The sequence below is a fragment of the Mycteria americana genome, chromosome 5 (genome assembly GCF_035582795.1).
Source record: "Mycteria americana isolate JAX WOST 10 ecotype Jacksonville Zoo and Gardens chromosome 5, USCA_MyAme_1.0, whole genome shotgun sequence".
Lineage (NCBI taxonomy): Eukaryota > Metazoa > Chordata > Aves > Ciconiiformes > Ciconiidae > Mycteria > Mycteria americana.
Window position 1 is genome coordinate 46,420,377 of NC_134369.1, and position 23,993 is coordinate 46,444,369.

The 23,993-nt window shown below is 37.0% G+C and overlaps 1 protein-coding gene across 3 annotated transcripts in view; it reads right to left on the minus strand.

Annotated features, from left to right (window-relative positions):
* Positions 1-23,993, minus strand: part of SLC25A21 (solute carrier family 25 member 21) — a 272,008-nt gene that overhangs the window by 207,529 nt on the left and 40,486 nt on the right. Inside the window, exon 3 of one of the 3 annotated variants that reach the window (XM_075503179.1) lies at positions 21,076-21,163. The exons of the other annotated variants lie outside the window; for them this stretch is intronic. Coding sequence (XP_075359294.1) covers positions 21,076-21,079 — 4 coding nt within the window. The 5' untranslated portion in view covers positions 21,080-21,163. The remainder of the gene's footprint in view (positions 1-21,075; positions 21,164-23,993) is intronic. 3 annotated transcript variants of the gene reach the window in all.

The window sequence follows — 23,993 nt, forward strand, 5'->3', positions numbered from 1 at the left end:
TCAAAGGGATGATGGGTTTTCAGAGCTGATGGATCAACATCCCATTTCCTTTGATTCTAGTGAAAAGACCATTTTAATTTAGGTTGAATGCATGAATAAAGATGAGACCCATTTTCAGTAGCTTGTCTTAATTTCTCTTTTGCTTAAACATCAACATGTAAAATTTACTTGAGTGATGATTGAAAGAACTGGTCTTCATAACAACAAACTAACAGGAAAATGCCTTGGACAGCATTGTCAGGATGTTCATAAATAAGTTGCACAACTTCAGTCTATATATGTTGTTTCTGCCATTTGATGCTGAACATGGATTTATTGCAATTTATTGGATGCTGCAAATTTTTAACTACACAGTTAATTTCTCTTTTAAGTACTCATGTGTAACCTATGAACAATAGCATCAATAACACACAACAGTATTAACATAGGATGAAGACTTTCCACAAGAGCCTTACTAAAAGGACGAGCACACTATAAAGATTCTTTCCTAGAAACTTAATCCTTCAGAAAGAAGAATTTCCTGGCTTTGGAGGACATTAACCTTCCTCAAAAGCAAGAGATCTCCTGGCACATCCATTTATGATATTTTTAGAGCAAGCCTTTCAGCCTTTTGCTTTCAGCAACTACACAGGATAAGCGTGACAACATATGCAACAGCTTTGAGAAAACAAAACAGAACCACCCAGAGCCTGACAAGCAGTCGATGTGATGGTAGTGAACACCTCCTTGGTGAAATCCTGACTCCAAGATAGTTACATTGTAAATCTCTCTTCCCTGAGATCAGCTACCTGCCTGTCTTTCCTCATTCTGGACTTTGTAGTTTTGCTCCAAACTGTTTCTCCCCTCATTGGTGCTTTATCTATCGAGTTAAAACCCAGCTACACTCAGTGCCACTGAAGATGGGGTGAATTGGCTGTTGTACAATCAGAACACATTCATATTTCCTATACAACTAAACTCCATTGATTAAAGTTATGATGCAGCTGCCCTGATAACTTTGAGCTCCCAAACTAATATTTGCATGTGATGTGTATGAGCTGAGACTAAAATTCTACTGTCTAAGAGCAGGATAACATGTAATTAATTCTTGCGAAGTGTTCTGTAGACAAAAAAGGCCATGCAAAAAACCCTATAGTATTATTTTTCTGTGTCACAACTGCACAGAGACACAGCCACCACAAAAAGTGCAACATTTGTAGCCCCCATTTTTCAGAGGTGTTGACTTTTCCAAAGCAGGACAGTAAGGGACTGAGTACAGAATTGCTGAGTGTGCTCAATGAGGAACACGAGTAATGAGGCATAGCACTATCTTTTCTAAATGGAAAAACATAACCAGAAAGGGCAGGAAATGCTATTAGTGAAGCTGTAAAAAAATATCAACAATTTTATACAAAAGCAAGTTTTAAACTACTTCCAAAGATGTGAGATACATTTAACAGTTTCCTTCTCCCATGCCTGCTTTTTAGACTACCATGAAAGAAAACAGACTGCAATAACAGTACTGATGCTGTAAATAAACTCATCAGAAACTTCTTGATTTTGTCAGCTGTTTCACTTTCAAGCACAAATTCAGTCATTTTTCAAAATTTGCTAAAGTGTTCATATAGTGTAACAGACAGAAAAGCCAGAGAATCAGCAATATTAGAATAACAATAAGAAAACTTGTGCAAAACAGGGGAAAAAAACCCCAAAATTTTATGTCTGCATTCTCCTTTCAGTAATGCATAATGCCAGTAAGACAGTTTCTGACAATCACCGTATTATTAATACATCACATTGGTGTTACAGTACCCCTGTAAAACACAACAGAGACAGTGGTTGGATACAGACATGGTTAAGTCTAAGTTAACTGCTAGATAGGGGTAGCATTAAGTTTCAAACTTCACAGCAACAAAACCTCAGAAGTACATGAAACTTCACGGTCAGATAGCAGAGATGTGCTGACCTTGTAAAATACAAACAACAAAAACAGCAACAATTTGTGTGCCAAATATCCACAATGATGTGATCCACCACTCTAGCCAACAAACCACCAAACTACAAGACAGTGACCTTACACAAGGCATTGCCTCCTCCTTTGCCACAGGAGAGAATGATCATCTAGAAATTTGTCTAGGGCTGAATTCTACCTGTACCCTTTAGTATTTCAAACCACTTGTCATGAAAACTGGGATCAACACAAAACACAACGGTAGCTCCCCCAACATGTTGAGTGGCCATGACAGTTCAAGCATGCAATTTTACAGCAGGCAGCAAATAAGACTGGGAATTCAGGGTTAAAATCTCCAGTGAAATTTTGTCTTATAAAGTAATGAAAGTTGACCAAGAGAGTAAATCAAATAGATCTCCTAACAAACTGAAAACAGCTGTTTGGCTGAGTTTGTCTCTGATTTAAGTTTGGTAATTATTGCCCTACTGTGGCTCAAGGTTATTCTGTATTAGTGAAATAGGATATCATATGAAAATCGTCCAACTTCTTAATTTACTGTAGCATCAAAAATTCCACTGTATAAAAATAAGCCGGAAACATAACCTTCTAAAAACTTACCTATAAACCTTTTAAATGCCCATTTATTTATTCTTCTGACACACAATTACACAAAATTTAATTACAGTAAACTAGAATATCTAATGCCAAACAAATGATATGTCACCTCTAGTCACTCCAACTATGTCTGCACATCAATACACTGAAAAACTACTTTATAAACTTGGAGTCAGTGATACAGCATCTTGGCTTAATAGCCCACTCCCTGGACTACTATGCTCTACATTAGCATGCAGGAAAATTGCTCAGATTCTTACAATAAACCATTCCTACACAGGAAACTATCTTTCTAGGTCTTCTCATACCAATAGCAGCACAAGATACAAAGCTACTAAATTTAAAGAAGTATATCAACTTCAAAAAGAAAGCATGGTAGACATTTGATTAATTTAAACTGAAGTCACTCAACTAATACTTGATCCCCCTTTAATTCCAAAGTATATTTGTGGTTTTATTAGTTGCTTTTATTTAGGTTATTAGATGCCTTTATTGCCTAAGAAACATGAATCAATAATCTATGTTAATAATGGAATTACTACAGTATTATTGTCTGCCTGTTGGACATCAAACAGTGTACAAGTTCATGAAAGTGTTTAATTGGCTAGAGCATAATTTTTAATGTCTAAAAAGCGAAGAAACACCATGTGTGTTCTGTGAGCAGCATACTAGGATTTCTGTTCTGGAAATTCAACAAAAAAATTGGCTCTCCGTCACACATAGGCTGCAAGTTTTGTGTCAGTCCTAATTACCGTACATTGCTAGACCAAATCTTTCATTCTAAAAACACCAGTGTAACAAAAATATTTTATTAAACAATAATACAATCCTAACAAATTATTACAAATCAAAGTGCTTATTCTTTCTGAACCTTTCTTTCAAGATCAACTGGAAGTCTCAAATCAAATGATTCAGGTGATTTAAGGTCAGCTCCAAGTAAACACTGAATTCAGCTCAATACATTATTAGAGGAATAATTTCACTTGGAGAGTGAGCTATCATAGATTAATTGCAAACGGGCATTTCAAGAGTATCCTTACTTTACCCAGCACACCATCCTCTTTTTTTGTTTCCCATTTTCTCAGCTGAGATATGCAGATTAAACCTTTGCCAAAACAAAATCTGTGTATATCCATTCTAAAAATGTGATAATTACTGAGTATACGCCACAGAAATAGCATTTGGAAAATACCACAGTGCTAATAAATTTTTTTATGGCAACAAAGATTGGACAGACTCAAGCAGGAATAGTAGTAAACCGACTGTTTACGCTTTTTAAAATAGAGTGGGCTCTGCACAAGTCTTTCTGAATATGTAACACAAACCAGGCAGATTTCAATCTGAAATCCCTTCTGCATATTCTTTGCCAAGGAGCAATCTCCATATTGACATTGTTTAAATACTCATACAATAGAAGCCAATAAAGGCACTTTGGCTATGAAAAGCATCAAGATGCACACCCAGCCAAAGACACACCCCCCAGCAGCATTGCAGAAGAAACCAACTGGAAACAAGTGAAGTCCCTACTGTTTTGAATGAAGGGCCCCATAAGAGAAGCAGCTAAATTGAAAGAGAAAGAAATAGAAGGGCACAATAATTCTAATTTATCTGCTGATCTCAAGATGCTTTGTACTTAAGGAAACAGAGATAACTCCACCAGCTACCTACCAGCCAGAGTACAGTGAGGTTCAGTCTTGCCCCTTACAGAAGGATGGGAAGCAGATGACCTAAAAACCAACCTCTACTAGCTTATGTGGTTTCAGAGATTTCCCCGCGCACTTTCAGGCATCCCTTAGAAGCACTTTGCTAGCTGCTTCTCAGTCTGAATGCAGTCCAAATCTGCCCCGCTTTGCTAGAAAACACAGGGCAGGCCCAAAGAAATCTTTGGGTACCTATAAGTCATTCTTCAGCTCCAGCATCTGATGTAAACTGTCATATCACCTACTGCTTAACATATCATCTTATGCACAAACACATTCTGGATCCATGAATGAGTGCTGTCATAGCTAAAGACAATGATCAATTATGTATTAATAGACTGTTTTCTTCTTGCACTTCAGTTCATAGAAGTGTGTAGCAAATATTTCCTTTAAAGAAGAGGATGTACATAGAAAAGGGTGAAAATAGGACTCCTTGTCATTAAGCAGACTGAGTCAGGCTTACTCTCAATAGAAGTGACAGAAGGCTTTCACTGGCATTTAAATTCAATAAAGTTGACTTAATTTAACATATTGACTGTTGATTTCCATGAAAAATATAAAATAACTAGCAGAGGATATAAGCTTCTACAATAAGACTTGGGACAACTTTATGCACACATTTTCAAATAGCTCTATTCAGGAGCTGCCTAACCCTGAAGGCCACTCTATACGCTTAATGTTCCATAAGCTCCTGGTGATGCTTCTGTGCCCATCAAGATCTGCCTTTCACAGCTAAATTAATTCCTGCTTAAGCTTGTTCAGGTTTCAAAACTTAAGTAGAGCAACACACAAGCCACATGAGGGGCACAATCCAGTATGCAAACCCACAACATACTTGACATGCACACACAGACCAGGACCTTGTGAAAACATGTCTGTGGGCACTTATAAAACACCACTAACAAAGAAGGTATTGGTAGTGCTCAGCCTCAGTCACTTTTTTATGGGAAACCTTAGAGATCTGGTTCAAATCTTAGGATTCAAATCTTTCCTCAATCCAGAAGTGGTTCAACATCTTCTACCTGACAGAAGCAGGTACAGGCTAGCTTCAGTTTGAGGTTGCCTTTCAGCAGTAGCACTGGAGAGTGTCATTGTTCAGAAAGAACAAAATGCACAGCATCAGAAATAGATTGTAAAAGATAAAGCACACCTTTATTGCTTAAAATTTCAGACTCACCTAAAAGTACAGAGTGCTATGTTCTGGTATGGAGGGCATCAGCCCAGGGTGTTTCACTTCCTGAGAAGTGATCTAGCCACCTTTGGATCTGGTCTCCACACAAGAATATAGAAAAGGTCTTTAGCATGACGATTCTACATTATTTAATACAGAGTTCCACCGTGTAATTCTGTGTCTTGCAGGGGAATACATAGTCTTGAATATTCATCGAGACGGTTCTACAAGGCAACTGTAAGGACTGCTGTAATAGCAAAGTAAGCATCTCTTCCAAAACATGATAAAATTGACCGTTTCTCAACAATGGCTATCACAGGGCAGAGGATCCAATGCAGACTGTTCATTTACAGACAATAGCTAGATCCTTCCCCTTTTAACTCTGGCATACATAGTGTATGCAACAAGAACATCCTTCTTGCCATTGTACATATCTCAACTCTGTTTTTGTAAAAAAACCCAAACAAACAAACAAAAAACAAACAAAAAACACCAAACAAAAAAAACAAACCACAAACACCAAAAAACCCCCACAAAAACAAAAAAAAAACCAAACACAAACAAAAAAAACCCAAAAAACAAAACAGTAAAAAAACCCCCAAGCTTTGGTTTGGAAACCCATTAAATGGATATTGTTTCTCCTCACAAATGTCTGACATAAGTTGCAGCTTCTATTGATAGTAACAGCAATAAAGTAGACTGTTAGTTCTTTAAAACATGTATTACATACTTTTCCTCAAGGAAACTATTTCCTATTTCCTTAATTCATGCAGAAGGAGTGATGAATTAGTTCCCTAGAATGTTCCTGTCTCTTCTGTCTTTAGGATATTCAAATGCTGAACAGAGAAAGTAAATCATAAAGATGCAGGAACAGTTATTTTAATCCCTGACAATATTCAGTTGACATTTTATTTTGTGTTGTTCTGTTTGCATGGTGTTTTTCATTTCAAGATCAATGATGTTTTCCTCTTAGTTAAATTATGCTTTCACATACTGACACACAAACTTAAATATAAGCTCATCCACCATCAAAATGCCCCTGCAGTCAGAATGCAATTAGTCTTACAATAAGTACTTTGAAATTGCAAATGACAAATTCTTAAACAGTGATTATAAGATCCATCAATATATGACCTGTGTTGGTTAAAATTTTGCATGCACTGCAATCCAACTTTTCTTGTACCTATACTACAGACAGCCATAACAAAAAGAGAGGACCATCTATTACAATGGACAGAAATATTTGAATCGTCTGCCATTTTGTCATCCACACTAGAGTTCCCCCCCTTCATGACGCATCTGAAAGTGTCCAGCACTACAATGTTTCCAAAGCTTCTTTTTGTAATAGGATCCAGAGTAGAGGTCCTCTTCCAGAGTAGAGAAAACTCTTCAGCAGTCAGAGTTAGAAAGACCTGTTCTGAATTTCTCTTTGACATCTACAGAAGACGATTCAAAAGGGGGTATAAATTTTGCGCTACTTTACTAAAAATGTTACACCACTGTCAGTATCTCAGTATGTGGCTATCGGCAGTGACAGTATGAAAGTGTCTTTACACATACTGCAAGTCACTGCCCAGCTGTACAGCAGCTGGCTCCAACTAAGCCCAGGAAAGGTCGAGGGTGATATGAATCCTCAAAGTACTGCTGGCTTGTTGTGTTTATCTTTGATGGCCAAAGAGTGCAAATGCCGAAAAAAGAAAACACTTTCCTTCACCTTGGATTTCTTAAATGATTTAATGTCTTTGTCTCCTATGAGAAGCAGTTCAAAACATGACATACTTGTACCTGCAGACTGGTCACTGGATGCCACTGTGCATGAAGCAGAGAGCAGAAGCCATTAACCAGGCAGATTTCAGTAGCCTACTTGACAAGGCCATGGAATTATCCACAAAGATGTTTGCTGACCTAGCAGTCTCAATGGCTTCTCAAATAACATTGATAGGTACATGACTTCTAATTTGCAAAGCCAAAAGGCTGGTATATAGCCAATTTTCAACCTTTCACATGCTAAAGGAATTGTTCTGTTCTGAAGTTGTATTGCAACGTCATGCTGGAGCAGAAATGACCAAAGAAAGGAACTATCACATTGATTCAGCTGTGGAATGAGCTAGTCAAGTGGATTAGACTGTACCACAATGCAGTGTGTCGTGGTTTAACCTCAGCCAGCTGTGTGGTGCTTAGTTGCTGGCTGAGGTTAAACCATGACACAGCGTCACATAAAACTGAATAATTTCTTTAAGAAAATTTCTATATTGATTACAATTTTATGCTTAGTATGCTCCAAGCAGAGAAGAGTAAAAACACAACACTCCACAAAAGCACACTTTACTACCCAAATCTACGCTTCTGTACTTTGTGTAGTACACTTTACACACTACTACACTTTACTACACTTGTGTAGTACTTTACTACACAAATCTAAATGGTACAGACAAATAAGTCAGGTATACTGAAAAGTTAAAACTAGACATGTCCACAAAACTTGTTACCATTATAACATACTGTTAAGGCAGGTACTTCTCACTACACTTTGTTTTGATTCTCTGCTAGCATAAGAGACTTCATAAACTTCTGATAGTTTTGCCGTTTGAAATCTAACCCTCTTTTGATACAGTATTTGGAATATAAACATGGTAAATGGGTACAGAAGCAAACAACCTCATGCATAATGAAAATATATAGAGCCCAGGGAAGAAATTAGGTGTACTTATTAGCTCTAAAAGCATGAACTCAGGCCAGTTCTGCTCAAAAGAATTCAATATTTGGGTACTGCTCTTGATTACTCACATGGCTGTGCCACAAGATGAAGCTTGTCTCATCTGCTTGTGCCTTTCACTTCATTGCCCTCTGCCTACACCCTCTTTTCCCTCTACCCATGCCCCCCTCCAGCCATCCACTTTCAGTTTCATTTTGTTTCTGAAATGTTCATTCAGCTATTTTGGTAAAGATCAGCAAGACTATTTTCTGTTCCAAGAATCACTTTGGTAGCAAGAGAGGAAAAAAAAAAACAATCCAAATTACATTTCCCATTGCATATGATGGTCCTAACCACTCACCAGCAACCACCTTCTTGCTGTGACTTCAGGAATTCTGCAGTCTTTGCTGCACAGGAAGCTTTACCAGGGACAGGAGGGTTCTCGTCCTGTCTAGCCCACAGCCTCGTGGTTAGAGGATAGACTGTGGCTAATTTGGGTCTGAACGCTCTCAAACTGATCTTCCAGAAGACAGTAGGCATGCAACTAGTCATCGTGACTTCAGTTGGACTACTCACACCAGCTTCTCACCAGTGGGCAAAAAAGTTCCACTGGGTGGCTTTAAAAAAAAAAAATAATAATTCTGGATTGTCACAAGCAGGAGCTAACCAGGTTGCCACCAGCACTTCCTCAGACGCATGGATACAGCTAGTCTCTGGTAATGATTTTGTGCTTTGCATCTTGAATAATGATTCCTGTTTGTGTGTTCTGTATTTACTAGCGGGGCTAGACACCTACATTTACTATTGAATCTAGGTTAATTTAATTGTAATGGAAAGCTTAAGACTGGCTTATATTTAAAATTGTTCACATTTCAGAAGCACCCCCATGGGCATGTAAAATCCATGGATTTAAAGCTAAGAAAATAAAAATGTTCTTAATGCCAGGTAAACATAGTTAATATAGATGATGCAAAGTACCTTAGAGTTCTACAATGTTCCTGGACCTCAAAAAGAGTAAATTCAGATCAATTTGTATTATACTGGTAGGTGATTATATAAAATACATACACATATGAAAACAAGGATATGAATATGTACATACTCACAAACAGTTCAGGAATGTCCAGACTGCCTTATTTTGGGCTCAGTTCTATGCAAACACACATGTATAATAAAGGTTTTAAAAAAAAAAAAATCCATCTTTTTCACAGTATACTTTTTACATGGCCACTGAATTTCTGTTTCAATAGAGGTATTCACATCACTATAGGCTGTACTGACACTGAACAGTGCTTATTCAAATATTCTCACTGAAATCAGGTAGAGCCAGAATGACAAACAATTACTTCTAGGTGACAGCTACTCACATAAATAGTCCCAGGAAACTCAGCTGGACTAAGCAAGTCAACAGTTTTGACAGTCTGGATCTAGATAAACAAGTACCAATACACTGACCTTAATTTAACAGCAGCTCTGTTCTTACCACACCTTTGCTTAATGTAAGCTTGATGTGTTAAGTGCTTCGCCTTAAATCAACATCACAAAACCATCAATAGCTAGAGACAGCTGTGAATCCTGATTCATATAAAACAAAGTGAAGGTTTTATTTTAGCTTTCAGGCAAAGAGAGCTCACCACTGTTACTTTCTCTAGTATTTTTTTTTCCTCTTTCGTTATTCCATTTTAGTACTTTTAAGTTATTGCCTGCAAAAGAAATTAGAAAATGTTTTCCACATAATACTTGAATACCTGAACATAATCCAATGTACTCTTAGTAGGTATGAATTGTCACAGATTGCTGTCTTTTAAATAATGTTTTAAACCGTCTTGTTATTTGTATTTTAACATCTAGATTTTGAGGTCCAGTTGCAAGTGTTTACCATAGAAAACTCGGTCAAGCTGGTGTTTGACCTTTGACAGGAAGCTGCCCTCACTCCGGCTAGTCCCAACAAACTAGGCCCAAGACAATAAGCTGCTTTATAGCTATTAGCTAGGCCAGCGTGTTTCTCCAGGAAGACCTCAAGCTGAAAAGCCAACACGCTTGACAACCACAGCCAAGGTACCAAGGGCCCAAGCACTAGACATTAGAAAACAAATGGAAAAGCACACATGGCTACATCTGGAATCCTAATGGGCCACCAATGGTTCCCAGCTAAAGGAAGAATTACCAATGTTATTTTATCATCCCTTGTGCTAACTTAGCTGTTTATGTACAGCAATAAATGATTTTTTAAAAACATATTTGGGTCATTATGTCATATACCACCAGCAAGTACGATTGTTTTATTGTGCTTGGAGTCAAAATACACTGCTATACCCAGATGTGAGGGAAGTTCAAAACCTCTAGTCCTTCTGTATTCATTCCTGTTGGACAAATGGATTAAGTTTTTAAAAGGGAAACTGAGAATTTTTACGGCCTGTACTCCCATCTCACTAGTAAAATTTGCACTGATATTTTCCTACAGAAGTTTGCCTTGCCAATGATAACATTAAATATTAACTTAGTAAGCAAACCAAAATTTCAACCAACAGGAAATGCCACACATTTTATTGTCAAAACATCCCCATTCTCTTCTTCCAAAGCCACAATATGTTATATTAAAGAAATAATGTTGATCTGCTTTTTTTACCTGAACACCTACTGAAATTCAAGGCAAAGTAATCATCGTACTGTGGAACGAAATTAAAATACATATATATTTATTAACAGGCTTAATAAAGGAGGACTCTGCAGTTATGGCCCTGAATTTATATGTGCAAACCCAAGTTTTTCCAAAATCTACAATCACAATGTTGTGTTTTCATATAATGAAACATGGAATTTCCGTAATGACTTGCACGGTATTTCTAACCTTAGTACTATGGCATTTAAACATTGAGATCAAAGCAGAAAAAACAAGTTAGATCATTCAGCATTTGCTGCTTGAGAAAAATATCAACAACTCAGTAAACAAACAGCAAAAAATACTATTTTTAAAAGACATTGTAATAATTTAAACAAAAGGTTCAACATTTGTTGACAATACTATTCTAAAATTTACTGTATCCCAACAGTTTAAATCAACGTTTATCAACAAAATATTTCACAACTTTCCATTCCATAAGACACTGAAGGTATTTGAAAATACATGCAATTTAGCGAGAGACAACTGAATCCAATTTCAGTAAATGTAATTCTCATGGACTTACATTCATTTTAATGGAGGCTGGATCAATTTGTAATCAAAATGAATAAACAATTCAAAGAAACCAGGTTTTATCTTCTTCCCCTTCCATTCTCATTCCCTTTTTTCCTATTTGTTGCTAGCCCTGTTGCACTTTGCTCTGTCTTTTTTCACTTTTTTTGGGGGGGGGTCAGGGCTGAGGAGTTGGGAGAGCAGTAGCTCTCAGCAAAGAAAGCCATTTCTCACAGAAGAAATAGAATACTAAATAGAGATACATCAAGAATCCACAATTAACTCCAATATAGAATATAGACTTTTCCACAATCTAAATCTTTTAGTATCATTTAACATCAAGCTGCAGCTGAACAGAGCTGTAGTATTTTTAAATCTAGCTAACTTCCTAGGCAGCTTGCCAAGAGCGTGCATGCACTCATCACACTGGTTACGCTACAACTGTGCCAACCCATTCACAGTGAGTCAAGGGCAAACCCAGTTGGGAAGACTGCTGAGAAGCAAATGATCCAAAATAGAAAGACACTGCGATAAACACGTGCACGTCCCAGACATGCAATGCTTATGATGATGATGCACTGAATAACATTCTCAGCTACATTATAGTGAATCAAGATGGATGAACTGGTCAATAACCTATAGACTTCCATTAAATTAGCTGGGAAATAGCTCAGAAGATTTTTAGGGATTCTTCTATGACGTAACTGAAATTACTTCAACACATAAATAACTAAGGAAGAAGTGATTAAGAAAGCTATTTGCAGAGAAGACAATACTAAAAGTAGCTTCTTTTCAAAACAGTTTTGATCACCTTGTTTTTCTTTTAATATTACACTACGGGTAACCCTTATTTGCCCTGGAAAAACAGACATGTGAATTTGATACCCTGTACTTGTTGATGTGTTTCTAAAGCTGACAGCAGAGTGCAGAATGTGAAAATTCCTTGCTTCTGCTGCCACATGGCAGGTTAAAAGCACAATTAAGTAAACAGCTAAGTGTTTCCCCTGATTTCCAGGAACAGCAGAAATATGTTAAACCTAAAAGAAAAAATACATCCCAGCAATTGATCTCTAGATATTACAAAGTTGCTTCAGAAGCGTCTGTTCCATTTCCAAAAGGTACGCTAAATAGGGAAACAAAATACTTAAAAATTCAGTTGTGGCACTGCTATAAAGCACTACATCTCTATACAATGCAGTGCACTATATTTATAATGTTTAACTTTGGGATATTAGTATATATGTGTATAAATGTCTATATGGACACATATAGGCATGCATACATACATTTTTATATATATGCTAATATCCATGCTTAGCAATTTAAAATAATTCAGAATACCTTTTCCTTGCTGCCTTTCCAGATGTTTTTTTTACTCAATGAAAGAAACAGAGCAAGGATTAGAGAACAGTTGCAGAGAAACACAAACCACACTGACACTTACTGAAAAGATAAATAAATGTTTTCGTACTCACAGAATTGATACCTTACATACACCAATTACTGCCTCATGGTATCATTAGGAAAATTTGATCCTTGACAAAAATAGATTTAAAAGATATTTAAATCCCAGGGGACCTTATATCAACAGAAGTGAAAGAAAAAAAATTATGTACTCATTCTGTGTTTCATCTGCATATTAGTTCATATTATTATTTTCCTCTCCCTTTTCTCCACTCCCTGCCTCCATACTCCCCTCCCCTTCTTTTTAAGGGAAGGGAAATGAAATGATTGATTAATCTCAGTGTTTGCCACATTCACCTGTGCAAGACCCTATCCATCTTAAGCACAATTCATTACATTAAAACAAGTTTTAAATAACACAGAAGGCCTTGTGCAAGTACGTCACAAACAGAAATTCCATCAGAGGCAGATACTTAAAAAAATCAGATTTACAAAATTCTTACTGATGAGTCCTGTTCTTGCCACAACAGTATTTATATTTTCATATATGGAAACTAGTTTTAAAAGCATAATTTAAATATCCCTTTCAAAAACACTGATAGTATTTATTGGCAGTCTCCATTATAATTTTAGATGTATTTAGCAGCAATAATGAGTAATTTCTACAGTTTCTCAGTGTACTCTCACAAATCAATTAAAAAACATCAGTTTCTAATTTTATTGGTCTGGCATTTTTCACAATAACTACATTTTATTGCGGAAAAAATGTGTTTTCCCTCTAGTGACTATTTGGCAAATGTGTGTTGAGTATTTCTAACATTGAAATGGCTCATTTTTGTTTACTTCTCTATGTCCCAGTATCTCCAACAATTTTAAAAAGAATGTACTCAGCTGGCAAGGAGCCTGTTTAACAGCTTGATACAGCACAACAAGGTATTTCACACATTTTGGCTGAGTCACAAAAATGGTGGTCTCTTCAAAGTGTCTGTTTGAAGAGGAGGGGTGAACAGTTTTGAGAAAAGAATTAATTAGAAGTACATTCCCTATTAGAAAATAAGAAATATTTTAAACCAGTGCATAAGTACATTTTTAAAAGCAAAGATATGCTTGCAAACGGTTATCAAATACTTCCACATGTGATCATATTTTCACAATAATGGTTACTATCAAACATTATATTGCACATTAATTTTTATTGTTGAATAAGATACTGGGGCCAAGAATACTGTAGACTGTAAAGCACAGCCTGTTGCAGCATATTTCCTGGCCAACTCTTCATACCACAGATGTCGGGCTGCTATCCCAAACCATTCCACATATTTACTGGTGCTCTCATTTTTTCATATTAGAAGTCCTGTATTTAGCTGTTCTCCTCAGTAGCATTAACCAAGCAGTTCATAAAGTCTGTTTTTAAATGCAGCTGCAAATACCTAACTGCTTTGTGAAGCCACTTGTTTCATGTTCCCCTTAAGATCAGCCATCTGCCATTAACAAAGACTAAATGGCCTGTGACTTAGGTTGAGAAAGTTGTTCAAAAGCCAACTAACATCTTGTTTCAGAGGGTACTTTTGAAGCAAATGCCTAATGTCAAGTTTAAATCTAGGTCTATGATTAAGTACGTGGAGCCATCAGAGCTTAAATACAAACACTGCCAATATGGTGTCCTGCTAGAATTAAATTATAGTCTTCCAAAGACTGAGTAGTCATAAAGCCTTTATGCAATATTAATAACAGACACAAATATAATTTCAACACAAAGTAATCACAGGCCAGAGCTTCCAGCAAAGGTATCTGCACCATAACTGAAGACTTTTTTCAAGTTCTCAGCAGCCCAGCGCTGTTCCTACTAACATCAGTGGGCACACAGGCTAACTTTGCACACGTGAACCGAAATAACCACCTTCCAATAGAATTTTATAAATAAAAGTGTCCAGGTTTAAAGCTGAGTATCTCAGGATAGCCCCAGACAGTGTATCTTACTGAAGCTGAAAGTGTCCAAGATATGAAGGTTTGTAAAGTACTAAACGTTGCCATGGGTGTACAGCTGATTATTGTCCAATTTTTTTACATAGGCCAGTGTATTTTTTGGAGGCAGAGAGTACTTCTCTGGCTAGGAGAAAGGCAGGAAATTTTTCTTTGGCAGGTTGATTTTTTTTTTTTAAATTAGCAGATGTTTGAAGCTGCTCCAAGGTTTGGAATGTCGAATAAATCCCAGTGGAGATAGATTAGTGGCAGAAAGCAGGTGAGGTGGTCAAAGGTGGATGTAAATACAATTTATCAGATGACTCTGCAATTTGTCACATTGGTATCACCATTGCACATGTGGCATATATAAAAGCTTTGGCAACTGAGAATGAACATCGTTCCTCTAGCCAGTGTACCTAGAGAGGAATTGTATAGCAATGCAGGGATGTGCTACCAATAAATGAATCAAGAAAAATCCTAGAAAAAATTATTCCTTAGTTTACAAGAAAATCTACAGTGTGAATCCTTGCACTAAGAAAGGATACAGGCAGGGGTTCTACTAAAAAAAACCAAAACCACAAAGAAAATCCCAAACCAAAACACACACATCCCCCTACCCTGCAAAAACATGTTCTTCCATAACTGGCAAACTAAGCTAGGCAAATATCAGCTCTCAGACTAAGCATGAGTCATAACATGACCGGTTTGTCATGTCAAATAGTTCAGATATCTTCCTAGACTCCTCCCAGGTGCTCAATTCTCACATCACAGTATCTCTAGGTGAAGCTTTCCATGACTTCTGATTAAAAAAAAAAAATCCTACTCTGCTGGATGATTTGTGATTACCTCGGTTATATTCTCTTTTGTCATCCCCAATACTACAGCAAAGCAGTATATCCATGGAGAAAGTCATGGCTCATATCTTTAGCATAAAATATTGTATTTCTTCTCAGCAGACAACCAACCAGAAATTTATCAGTGCGCTCTCTGCTATCTTTTTTGGCCTCACAGACTACCAGGACAACTTCAATGGAATGGACTTTATCTTTAACATGCTAAATGTTTCCAGACAAAAAGTTGAAAAGCTGAATAAAATCAGGGGACTAGATGCTTGGTCCTCATGCATTTAATGCTTGGCATTAAATTAGTTACCTGAGAACAGTGGGTTCATTTGTGCATCAGTGTCATCTTCGCTGCAGTAACAAAAATGTGAAATGAAATCCAGCAGAACATACATGATGTTACTATCTTCCATGCCATATGCCAGGTACAGTGCTTTGATCCTCTTTTCTATATCATAAATACTTAGCAAAACATATGAAGAGTTCATATATACATATATATATAAAAATAAAAAGATTACAGTTACACACCTGACAGCCAGAAATGTGGGCCTCCATATATACAATTGTCTTCCTGGGAAGTGAATACATTAAATTTATCAGAACTGTAAGAAATACTGAAGTCTGTCTCTTCCTCAAAGATCCTAATTAGTCCAATTTAATGTTACAACCCTAACACCATTTTATCCATGCATACAAATAAAACCATATGATGCTCTTTTAAAGTTGTGACGAAGTGCTATAGCATCAATATGCCAGCGTAGTTAGCACCAGAAGTTCCCTTCTATGAATGAAGAGACTGTCAGCACCAAGCAGCGCACGTACATACTGGGAGTCCTGGTGAAGAGGTGGGCCTGAAGAAACTCCCCCCCCCCTCTCTAGCCCAATTCAGCAGAGGACTCTGGTTGAAGTCCAGCTGATACAAACAGCTGGGAATTACCAGAAGGGTGTTCTCAAACAAGGGTTCTTTGCTTTTGGAATTAGTTACCCCCTATTGTCTGAAGTGGCTCACATTTGATGACTGACTTCATCTGCTTGTAGAGGCTACTTTTTGCCACTAGAAATTTTAAGGGAGGAAAGCTGGAATGTAAAGTTTTCTACCTTAGTAGAAACAGGTTTTCTTAAGTAGCACTACAAACTGATTATGTTAATTGCAGCACGTTCATAATAGTTTTGCTAGACTGCATATGTTGTCCAATAGGTTTAATAAACAAGCAGATAAGCAAGATAAATAAGTGTTAGAGGCAAGAGTTTTTTCACCCCACCAGCAGTGGTGGTAGCAGCTATCACCACCAGGGCCAGGATCTAAGGTAGATACAATCATTGACAGGAGCACTGGTGTTCCTGGTTCAATTTTAGGATGCAGCTGTACATATATCAGTGTGGAAAATGTAATTTCAAGAATGGTGATAAATTTAACTACTGTGAGGAAAATAAAGTGTGTAGCTGAGTATACAAAACTACCAAGACATAGCTGGAAAATAAGATGCATATATACTTGGAAGCGTGGAACTGTTACCTGTATCCAAGAGCTTCCTATCTTAGGGAGCCTTCTATTGTGGGTTGGTTTGGGTTTTTTTGAATTTAGAAGATCTTCCTGGAAGTTAGTGTGCACTCTTGGGTTCTCCATAATTTTTAAGTCATGGATTAACATTATGGAGTTACTTTATAATTTATAAAGATTCTTCTCACACATGACAAGCAAGAAATAAACATGCAAAAGGAATGTTACATTATCTTGTTCTACCTCTAGGAAAAAGAATGGAATAGAAAAGTGTGAAAGCACCACTATTATGTGTTAATGAAATACAGATCAAGGTATTTCATAACTAGCTCTCCCAGCTCTAGACAGGACTTCTTAGGACTTCAAACAGGAATGCATAACTAAGCATATCTCAATGAAATAAAGCAGTAGCAGTGTTCACACTGTATGCTTGCTCTGTAAGCTTTTCTTACAGTGCTCCAAACAGGACTTCAGCACTGAATCCTCCTCTTAAAAGTATACAACAGAGGTACTAGATGATGTCTCATCTTGTATCATTTACAAAATGGAAAATAAATTACAAAGTGGTATTGACTTGACTCGATGATCTTAAAGGTCTTTTCCAACCCATACGATTCTGTGATTGTGTGATTTGTTTTCACATATTCCTACATAGCAACTGCAGACACACAGTCATCTTCAATAAACAAACAAAAAATCTCTTTAACAGTTCAACTCTGATCAATGAAGGAGGAGATGGACATCATTCAGTGGGATGTACCCAAATTTAATTATCTTTGCCCTTTTGAGAAAAAAGTAACCCCCAGGCTTCAAAACAAATTAACTTGCTTTTATTTCTGACGCATCTTCCTCCTCACACATCCATCTCTTTGCTTGTCCTGTTGTCCGTTAAACCTTGTATGCCTTAAAACTTTCCACTTTCTACCTTCCTAAAATAATACCCTTCTAGCAGCCTGAACAGTATGTGCCAGAACAGCACACTGTCATTACAACAAAAACAAACCCTTTCTACAACACCAAAAATCAGTTTGTAAACTTATGGCAAGACAAGACCCATCAATATAATATTCAAGCTTGAAAAACAAAAAATACATCCCTAGTAAGGAAGAAAAACATCACATGAAAAAATATATACAGTACAATATTAAGCAGTGATGTTCTAAGCTAGGAGCAGTAAATTCATCTTTTCACTGTTAAGAGTCAAAGAAAGAGAGCATGGATAGTTACTGTATATTCTTAATGAATTTAGCCTATCATTTAGCGAGGCCCAGATTTTTGGTAATGAAAAACACATCACAATGTCTAGACGCAGTTCGTACTTCCAGTGGAGAGTCCTTTGCATTTCGAAAGTCATAGCAGAGTCTTCTATATGGGACGTCCTTCAAGGCAAGAGCTGAAAAAGTAATATGATAAATGGAAGGGCAATGCCAGAACAGTCCAGAATGACAGGGAAATGCTTTCAGGGCAAGTGGTGAGAAGCAGGTCTTGTTGCAGAAAAAGTTAATGTATTGCATTGTTTTATACCGTGGCCCACTGAAGGACGTGGCACAGTGTGAAGAAACCTATGTTGTGCCAAAAAGAAGTTCCGTACTTCCAAAGACCAGTATGAACTGTGTGTGACATCTTTGCTTATTTCTGCTCCTGTGTAAACATTAATGTATGTGATACATACATGAAGCTGAGAATATCTACTCTAATGTACTAGAAAAAGGAAAATATTCTACTCTGCTCTGCTTCTGCAACAGCACAGATTACAGAACTTAGTCTGATTACTGTTACCACTGCAATTTAATAAGCCTGCCTCCTGAATGTAGCAACAACACTCTTAACTCCAAAATATTTTAGTAATTTTATTAAAATGAACCATTGTACAATAACTATATATCTATATCTGAAACATCCTGTAAAACCGTTGGCAACTGTGGACTCACATTTCTTTGTGAAGATTAAAGGTGAGAAAAGGACTATTAATACATGTGGACTACATATTTTTTTCATTTAAGTGAATTCTGAGCTTCTTTTCTGAAAACAAGAGTAAATCATGCAATGAACTAATTCGTGCAAGAAGAGACAAAGAATGCTAATAGAATTTATTCATTAAGAAATTACTACAGAATTGCTTATACAACTTTTCCAGTTTCAAAAAATAATTTTAAATACAGTGATGGAGATTTTCCTAGTAGTACGTGGTTTTCATAAATATTTTGAACACTCTTCCTCCCAACCTTTTTTAATCATTATGGCTCTAAAACCAAAATTTAGTTTCTCAGAAGGCCAAATTAAATTACCTTTTGATGGCTGAAAGTTGGCATATGCAATACAAGCTGTGCTTCATTCAAGTCCTCAGTCAGCTTGGGTACTTGTACTATTTTCATTATGCTAGCATCTACATTCTACAGTAAAAAACACCCAAACTCGGGGCTCCTAGTGCTAAATAGTCTACGGACATAAGGGAAAGAGACCAAAGGGGCTTACAATTCTAGTAAATGAAAGCCACTTGCCATGGTTTGACCTACCTGGAATGTTAGTAAGGTGGTCTTACCACAGAGGTGAAGGATTGACTGGAAATAGAAACTATGGAAATATGACTAGGTTAGTAATGGAGTGCAGGTGATGCTTTGATTGAAAGGTCCTGATGTTTGCCAGTTGGTGACTATCTGGCTTCAGAAAAGTGCATAACTGAATTAACAAAAATTGAAGGAAGTAAAATGCAGTCTGCAGACATATCATGATTGTCCTGAGATGCAGATTTCAGATATCCCGTGAGTTATAGAATATTGATGGGATAATTACATGAATGGAATGAAAAGCAAATAATTTTTTTCCCTTTTTTGGTGTTTCATGCACTGCATTCTCACTGGTGCAATATACACAGCATCGTGCATGAAGCAATACTGATAGGAAACAGTCAGTAGCCACTCATCTGTGAGCTGTTTAATAGAACCAGGGCTGCACAGACTCCAAACTAATTTAGGTCTTGAGCCAGTTTAGGTCCAGATAGAGCCTTAATCCAGAAGAGCTGCACCAGTGCAGACCAGTCTCATCTTTAGGCCAAGTGCCTTTACATCCACTGTCGTGGTCACCAAAATTTTCTTTCATTGCTCCATTAAGCCCTCAGTGTATACTCTTTACACTAAATTGAGGCTTAATTTACCTGTTTCCTGTGGCTTTGCTTACTGGGGTTATTCCAATCCTTCCTCTTCCCTATCCCAAGTTACCCTAGGTAATTAAGAGCTGATTATATATCAAAACATGATTGGTTCTGGCAGCAAAAAAGGGTTCACATAGTTGTATTTTTTTTCTGGGAAGTGAACTGACTCAAATCCTGAGCCTAACGTCACGAATCTGCATGTGCTACTATGCTAGAAACTTCTGCTATGACAATTTATGTTCAAGCAACTCACAGACAGATTAAGTTAAAAAATGTAGTATTGCCCTACTTAAAAACTAGAGGAATTCAGAAAAGTAGGCAATAAATAGATGAAACTAGTTATTTAAACTATGGGTTCGTGTAAGGAAGTTCCTCTGAACCAACACAGATGTCAGAGCTAATTGGTCAGACTCACTTTGTAGTCAGAGAAACAAGTACTCTTTTGCATGGTTTGACTCACCCTAAGACTGACTGCTAAAACAGGTCAGATGACAAGTATCCTGAAGAGACTTACTTATACCTAAGGACTCCTAAGGACTATAGAGAGTGTAGAGTGTGCCCAGAATGACTAACACAAATATAGCCATCTAAAATAACCTGAGAGGAAATTTGCTTGTGTATTGCATATGCTATTTGCACCTGTATATATGCTCTTGGAATACACCACCAGTGAAGATGGATGCTTGCCCCTCTGTCATTTAGGGATGCAGATGAATCTATATGCATGAAAATTTTGCAGAGGCCAACCAAAACTGTTTCATTTCAATCAGTATATTCAAATCTCAAATCCAAAAATCTTGTAAGAGAGTAAGATTACAATTTCTGACACTGTAGTCTAATCAAGCAGGTAAGTAAAGAAGGTGAAGTCAATGTATTTCTCACATGATCAGCCACTCAAAAACTGTTTGCTGCAGTTTGTGTACCCATCTGCTCACCAGGAAACTTGCACTGGAAATGGCAAAATGAGAAAACATTCCCTCCTCCTCACCTCTCAAGCTCAGGACCTTCGTGCTATAAAAAGAGAATTCACGGAGTGTGAAGGAATATGAATATAGTGTGATGAATATTAATATAGTGTGACAAATATCAAGACTGCTTAATTCCTTTGTCATTCTCAACAGCCAGTCTGCTCAGGACTCACTAACTGAGGAATGACAATATTGTCATTTAAGACTGTTTTTTAAACTAAAGCTGGCTACTTATTGGATATAATTCAATTAACTTGCAATCTCAGTCTCCCTTTAATCCCCATGCTGTTTTTATACACATACCCCCAAATACATGATTGCTACCTGGAAACACTTTCCTTCATCTAACAGATACACCTTGCAATTCAGCAAGTCTGTTGTTCAGTGGTCACTTTTTCATAGAACTATGTAAAAGATTTAATATGCATGATCTTTAATAGGTGCCTTTCGAATCACAAATATAGATCAAGATCAATTTATTTGCTTATTAAAGCCTCTGAATATGTATTGAAAGTAAAGCATATGCCTAGAAACAATGAGCAAGACACCCAAAATGACTATTTTACTGACTTATCTAAGTGTTTTAGAACAATTTATTGATTTAAAACTACTTTTTACAGCAACAAAAGAAAATCATATTCTTTTGAGGAACTTGCAAAAGATTAGAGTTTAATTTTTACATTCTGTAAACAGACACTATTTAATCTGTTTAAAATTAAACTCAGAAGATCAGATAGGCTTTTGAAGGGCTCAGACACTGCAAGTAGTTTAGCATTGCACTTGCAAGAGATACAGCCAGTTTAACCACACAGATATCATTTAGTCTATAACTTAAACAAGCATTGATAAAGGTTTTTTTTATAAAAAGATGCTATCAGCAAAACAAACACAGTATTTTGTACTACTTCAAAGCTTATTTATAATGTGTTTAGAAATATTCAGTGGAAACAGGAAAATAATGTCTTGATTTTCTAAACTTTACAACATCTGCTTTTACTTACTTGCAGCATTGTAAAGTTCTCCAGATTTCAAATGGGTAACTTCTTAATTTTGTCTGGTCCCAAATTTGAAAGTGTTCACGTTATTTTTTTTTTACCCCACACAATTTTCCATTTTTCACTTATGAATACAGCCATATGAAAATCTCTGCAGCCTTCTAACAGTGGTAAATACTAGTTAGCATAACTTAGATTTTAAATAAGCACATTAGAAACCTGCTAGAAACTACTCTTCCTCAGAAGACTAAAATTCCTACATCTTTATCATTTCCCAATGTACATATGTAACTAACTCTCTTTAACCACATATCATGCTGTTTATTCATACTACTGTCTCCCATTTGGGTATAACCTGCAGAAAACATTCTTTTCAACAAATACAGTTCTTTTCACTGGCTTGATTTGTGGAGGTGACTACAACCTTCCACAACCAAAGTGTTTCTCCTCTGTAAGAAAGGATTCAACCTGTAATCCTAGACATTAAGATGTAATGCATGCATCTGTATCACTTTTAACAATTTACCATGAACTGTTTGAAGATGCACTATTACATATAGCTTTATTGATTCTCCTCCACTATGTAAAATTAAAACTGTTGGTGATTTAGTGAGAAGTCATATCTGAAGCCTTCAAGTATGTGATCACATACTAGTTGATAAATACACAGTAACATCATAAGTAACTTCCTCTACCTGCTTAGATTAGAGGTAGACAAGCTACTCCTGCTCATAAGTTACTTTCCGGCTGCGCCTAGGCTAATAAGCTGGGTGCCTATTGCAGAACATTTTATGTTACCATGTACCTTGGTCTCCTGATCGCCCAGATCACACTGATCAGCTATTGCATGGTCTGGCTCCCATCTGGCCTCATACTCAGGTTTCCCTCCCATCAATCAATAGCACCTGGGGGGACAGCAGGAAGGAGAAAGGAACTGGTGGAAAGCTGGGTCTCAGACCACTGTTGGGATACGTGGCTGCAGGGTGAGGCAGAAGGCTTAAGTTTGTGCTCAAGTTTTGCTGCAACATGAGATGAGGTCAGAGTCAGACATGCCCAGACCCCAGAGGTTGGAAATGCTTCCAGGACTACTAGCTTAAACATAGCTTCTGTGTGCCTGACAAGCAAAGGCAGTGAAGACAGAAAGATTCCCTGTATAGCCCTTGAGAAAACAAAAGCATGTTTGCTGCTGTGCTGTGAACAGCTGCACAGCACTGATGCTTCTTTTTCCTCTTTCTAATTCCATAACAATAAATGACTAGTTTTAACTGTAACTTTCCTCTTAAAGTCATTATTTTTCATACCTGTGTCTGGAATAGCCAGTGGAACATGGGGTTTGCCATTGGCGGCATAGTACATGCAGACATGTAGACTTTGTAATGTATTTCTTTACAGTGGAGTGGAAGTGGAACTAGTCTTCTTGATCTGGCCATCTCAGGCTGAATTAATATATACTGGATGATTTTATATCAAATTCAAATCTGCACCCCAAATTCTCCTTTTCAACCAGTTTTCAAAGCTTGACTCGCACACTGGATTCCTTTCATCTCAACCAAACCTATGAAACATTTGGACTTTTTTTAAACCCACTTTTGGCAAAAATTGTTTGAAAGTTTTATTTTACAAGTCTTTGCTTAACTACTGCCATGCAGTAGTAGATTTAGCAACATCTGTGCAAAGTTCTAAGCAGAATTTTCACAAATATATATACCAACAGGTACATTTAATATTTTTGGTAAATGGTTTACCAGGTTATCATGGTAGCAAGTTACCTGAACACCAAAAACTTTAAAGGGAAAATCCCTGATATGGGATCACTGGCACAATGATTTCAGAGCTAGACCTACACAGTAATTTACACTCAGATCCCCAAGAAGCATT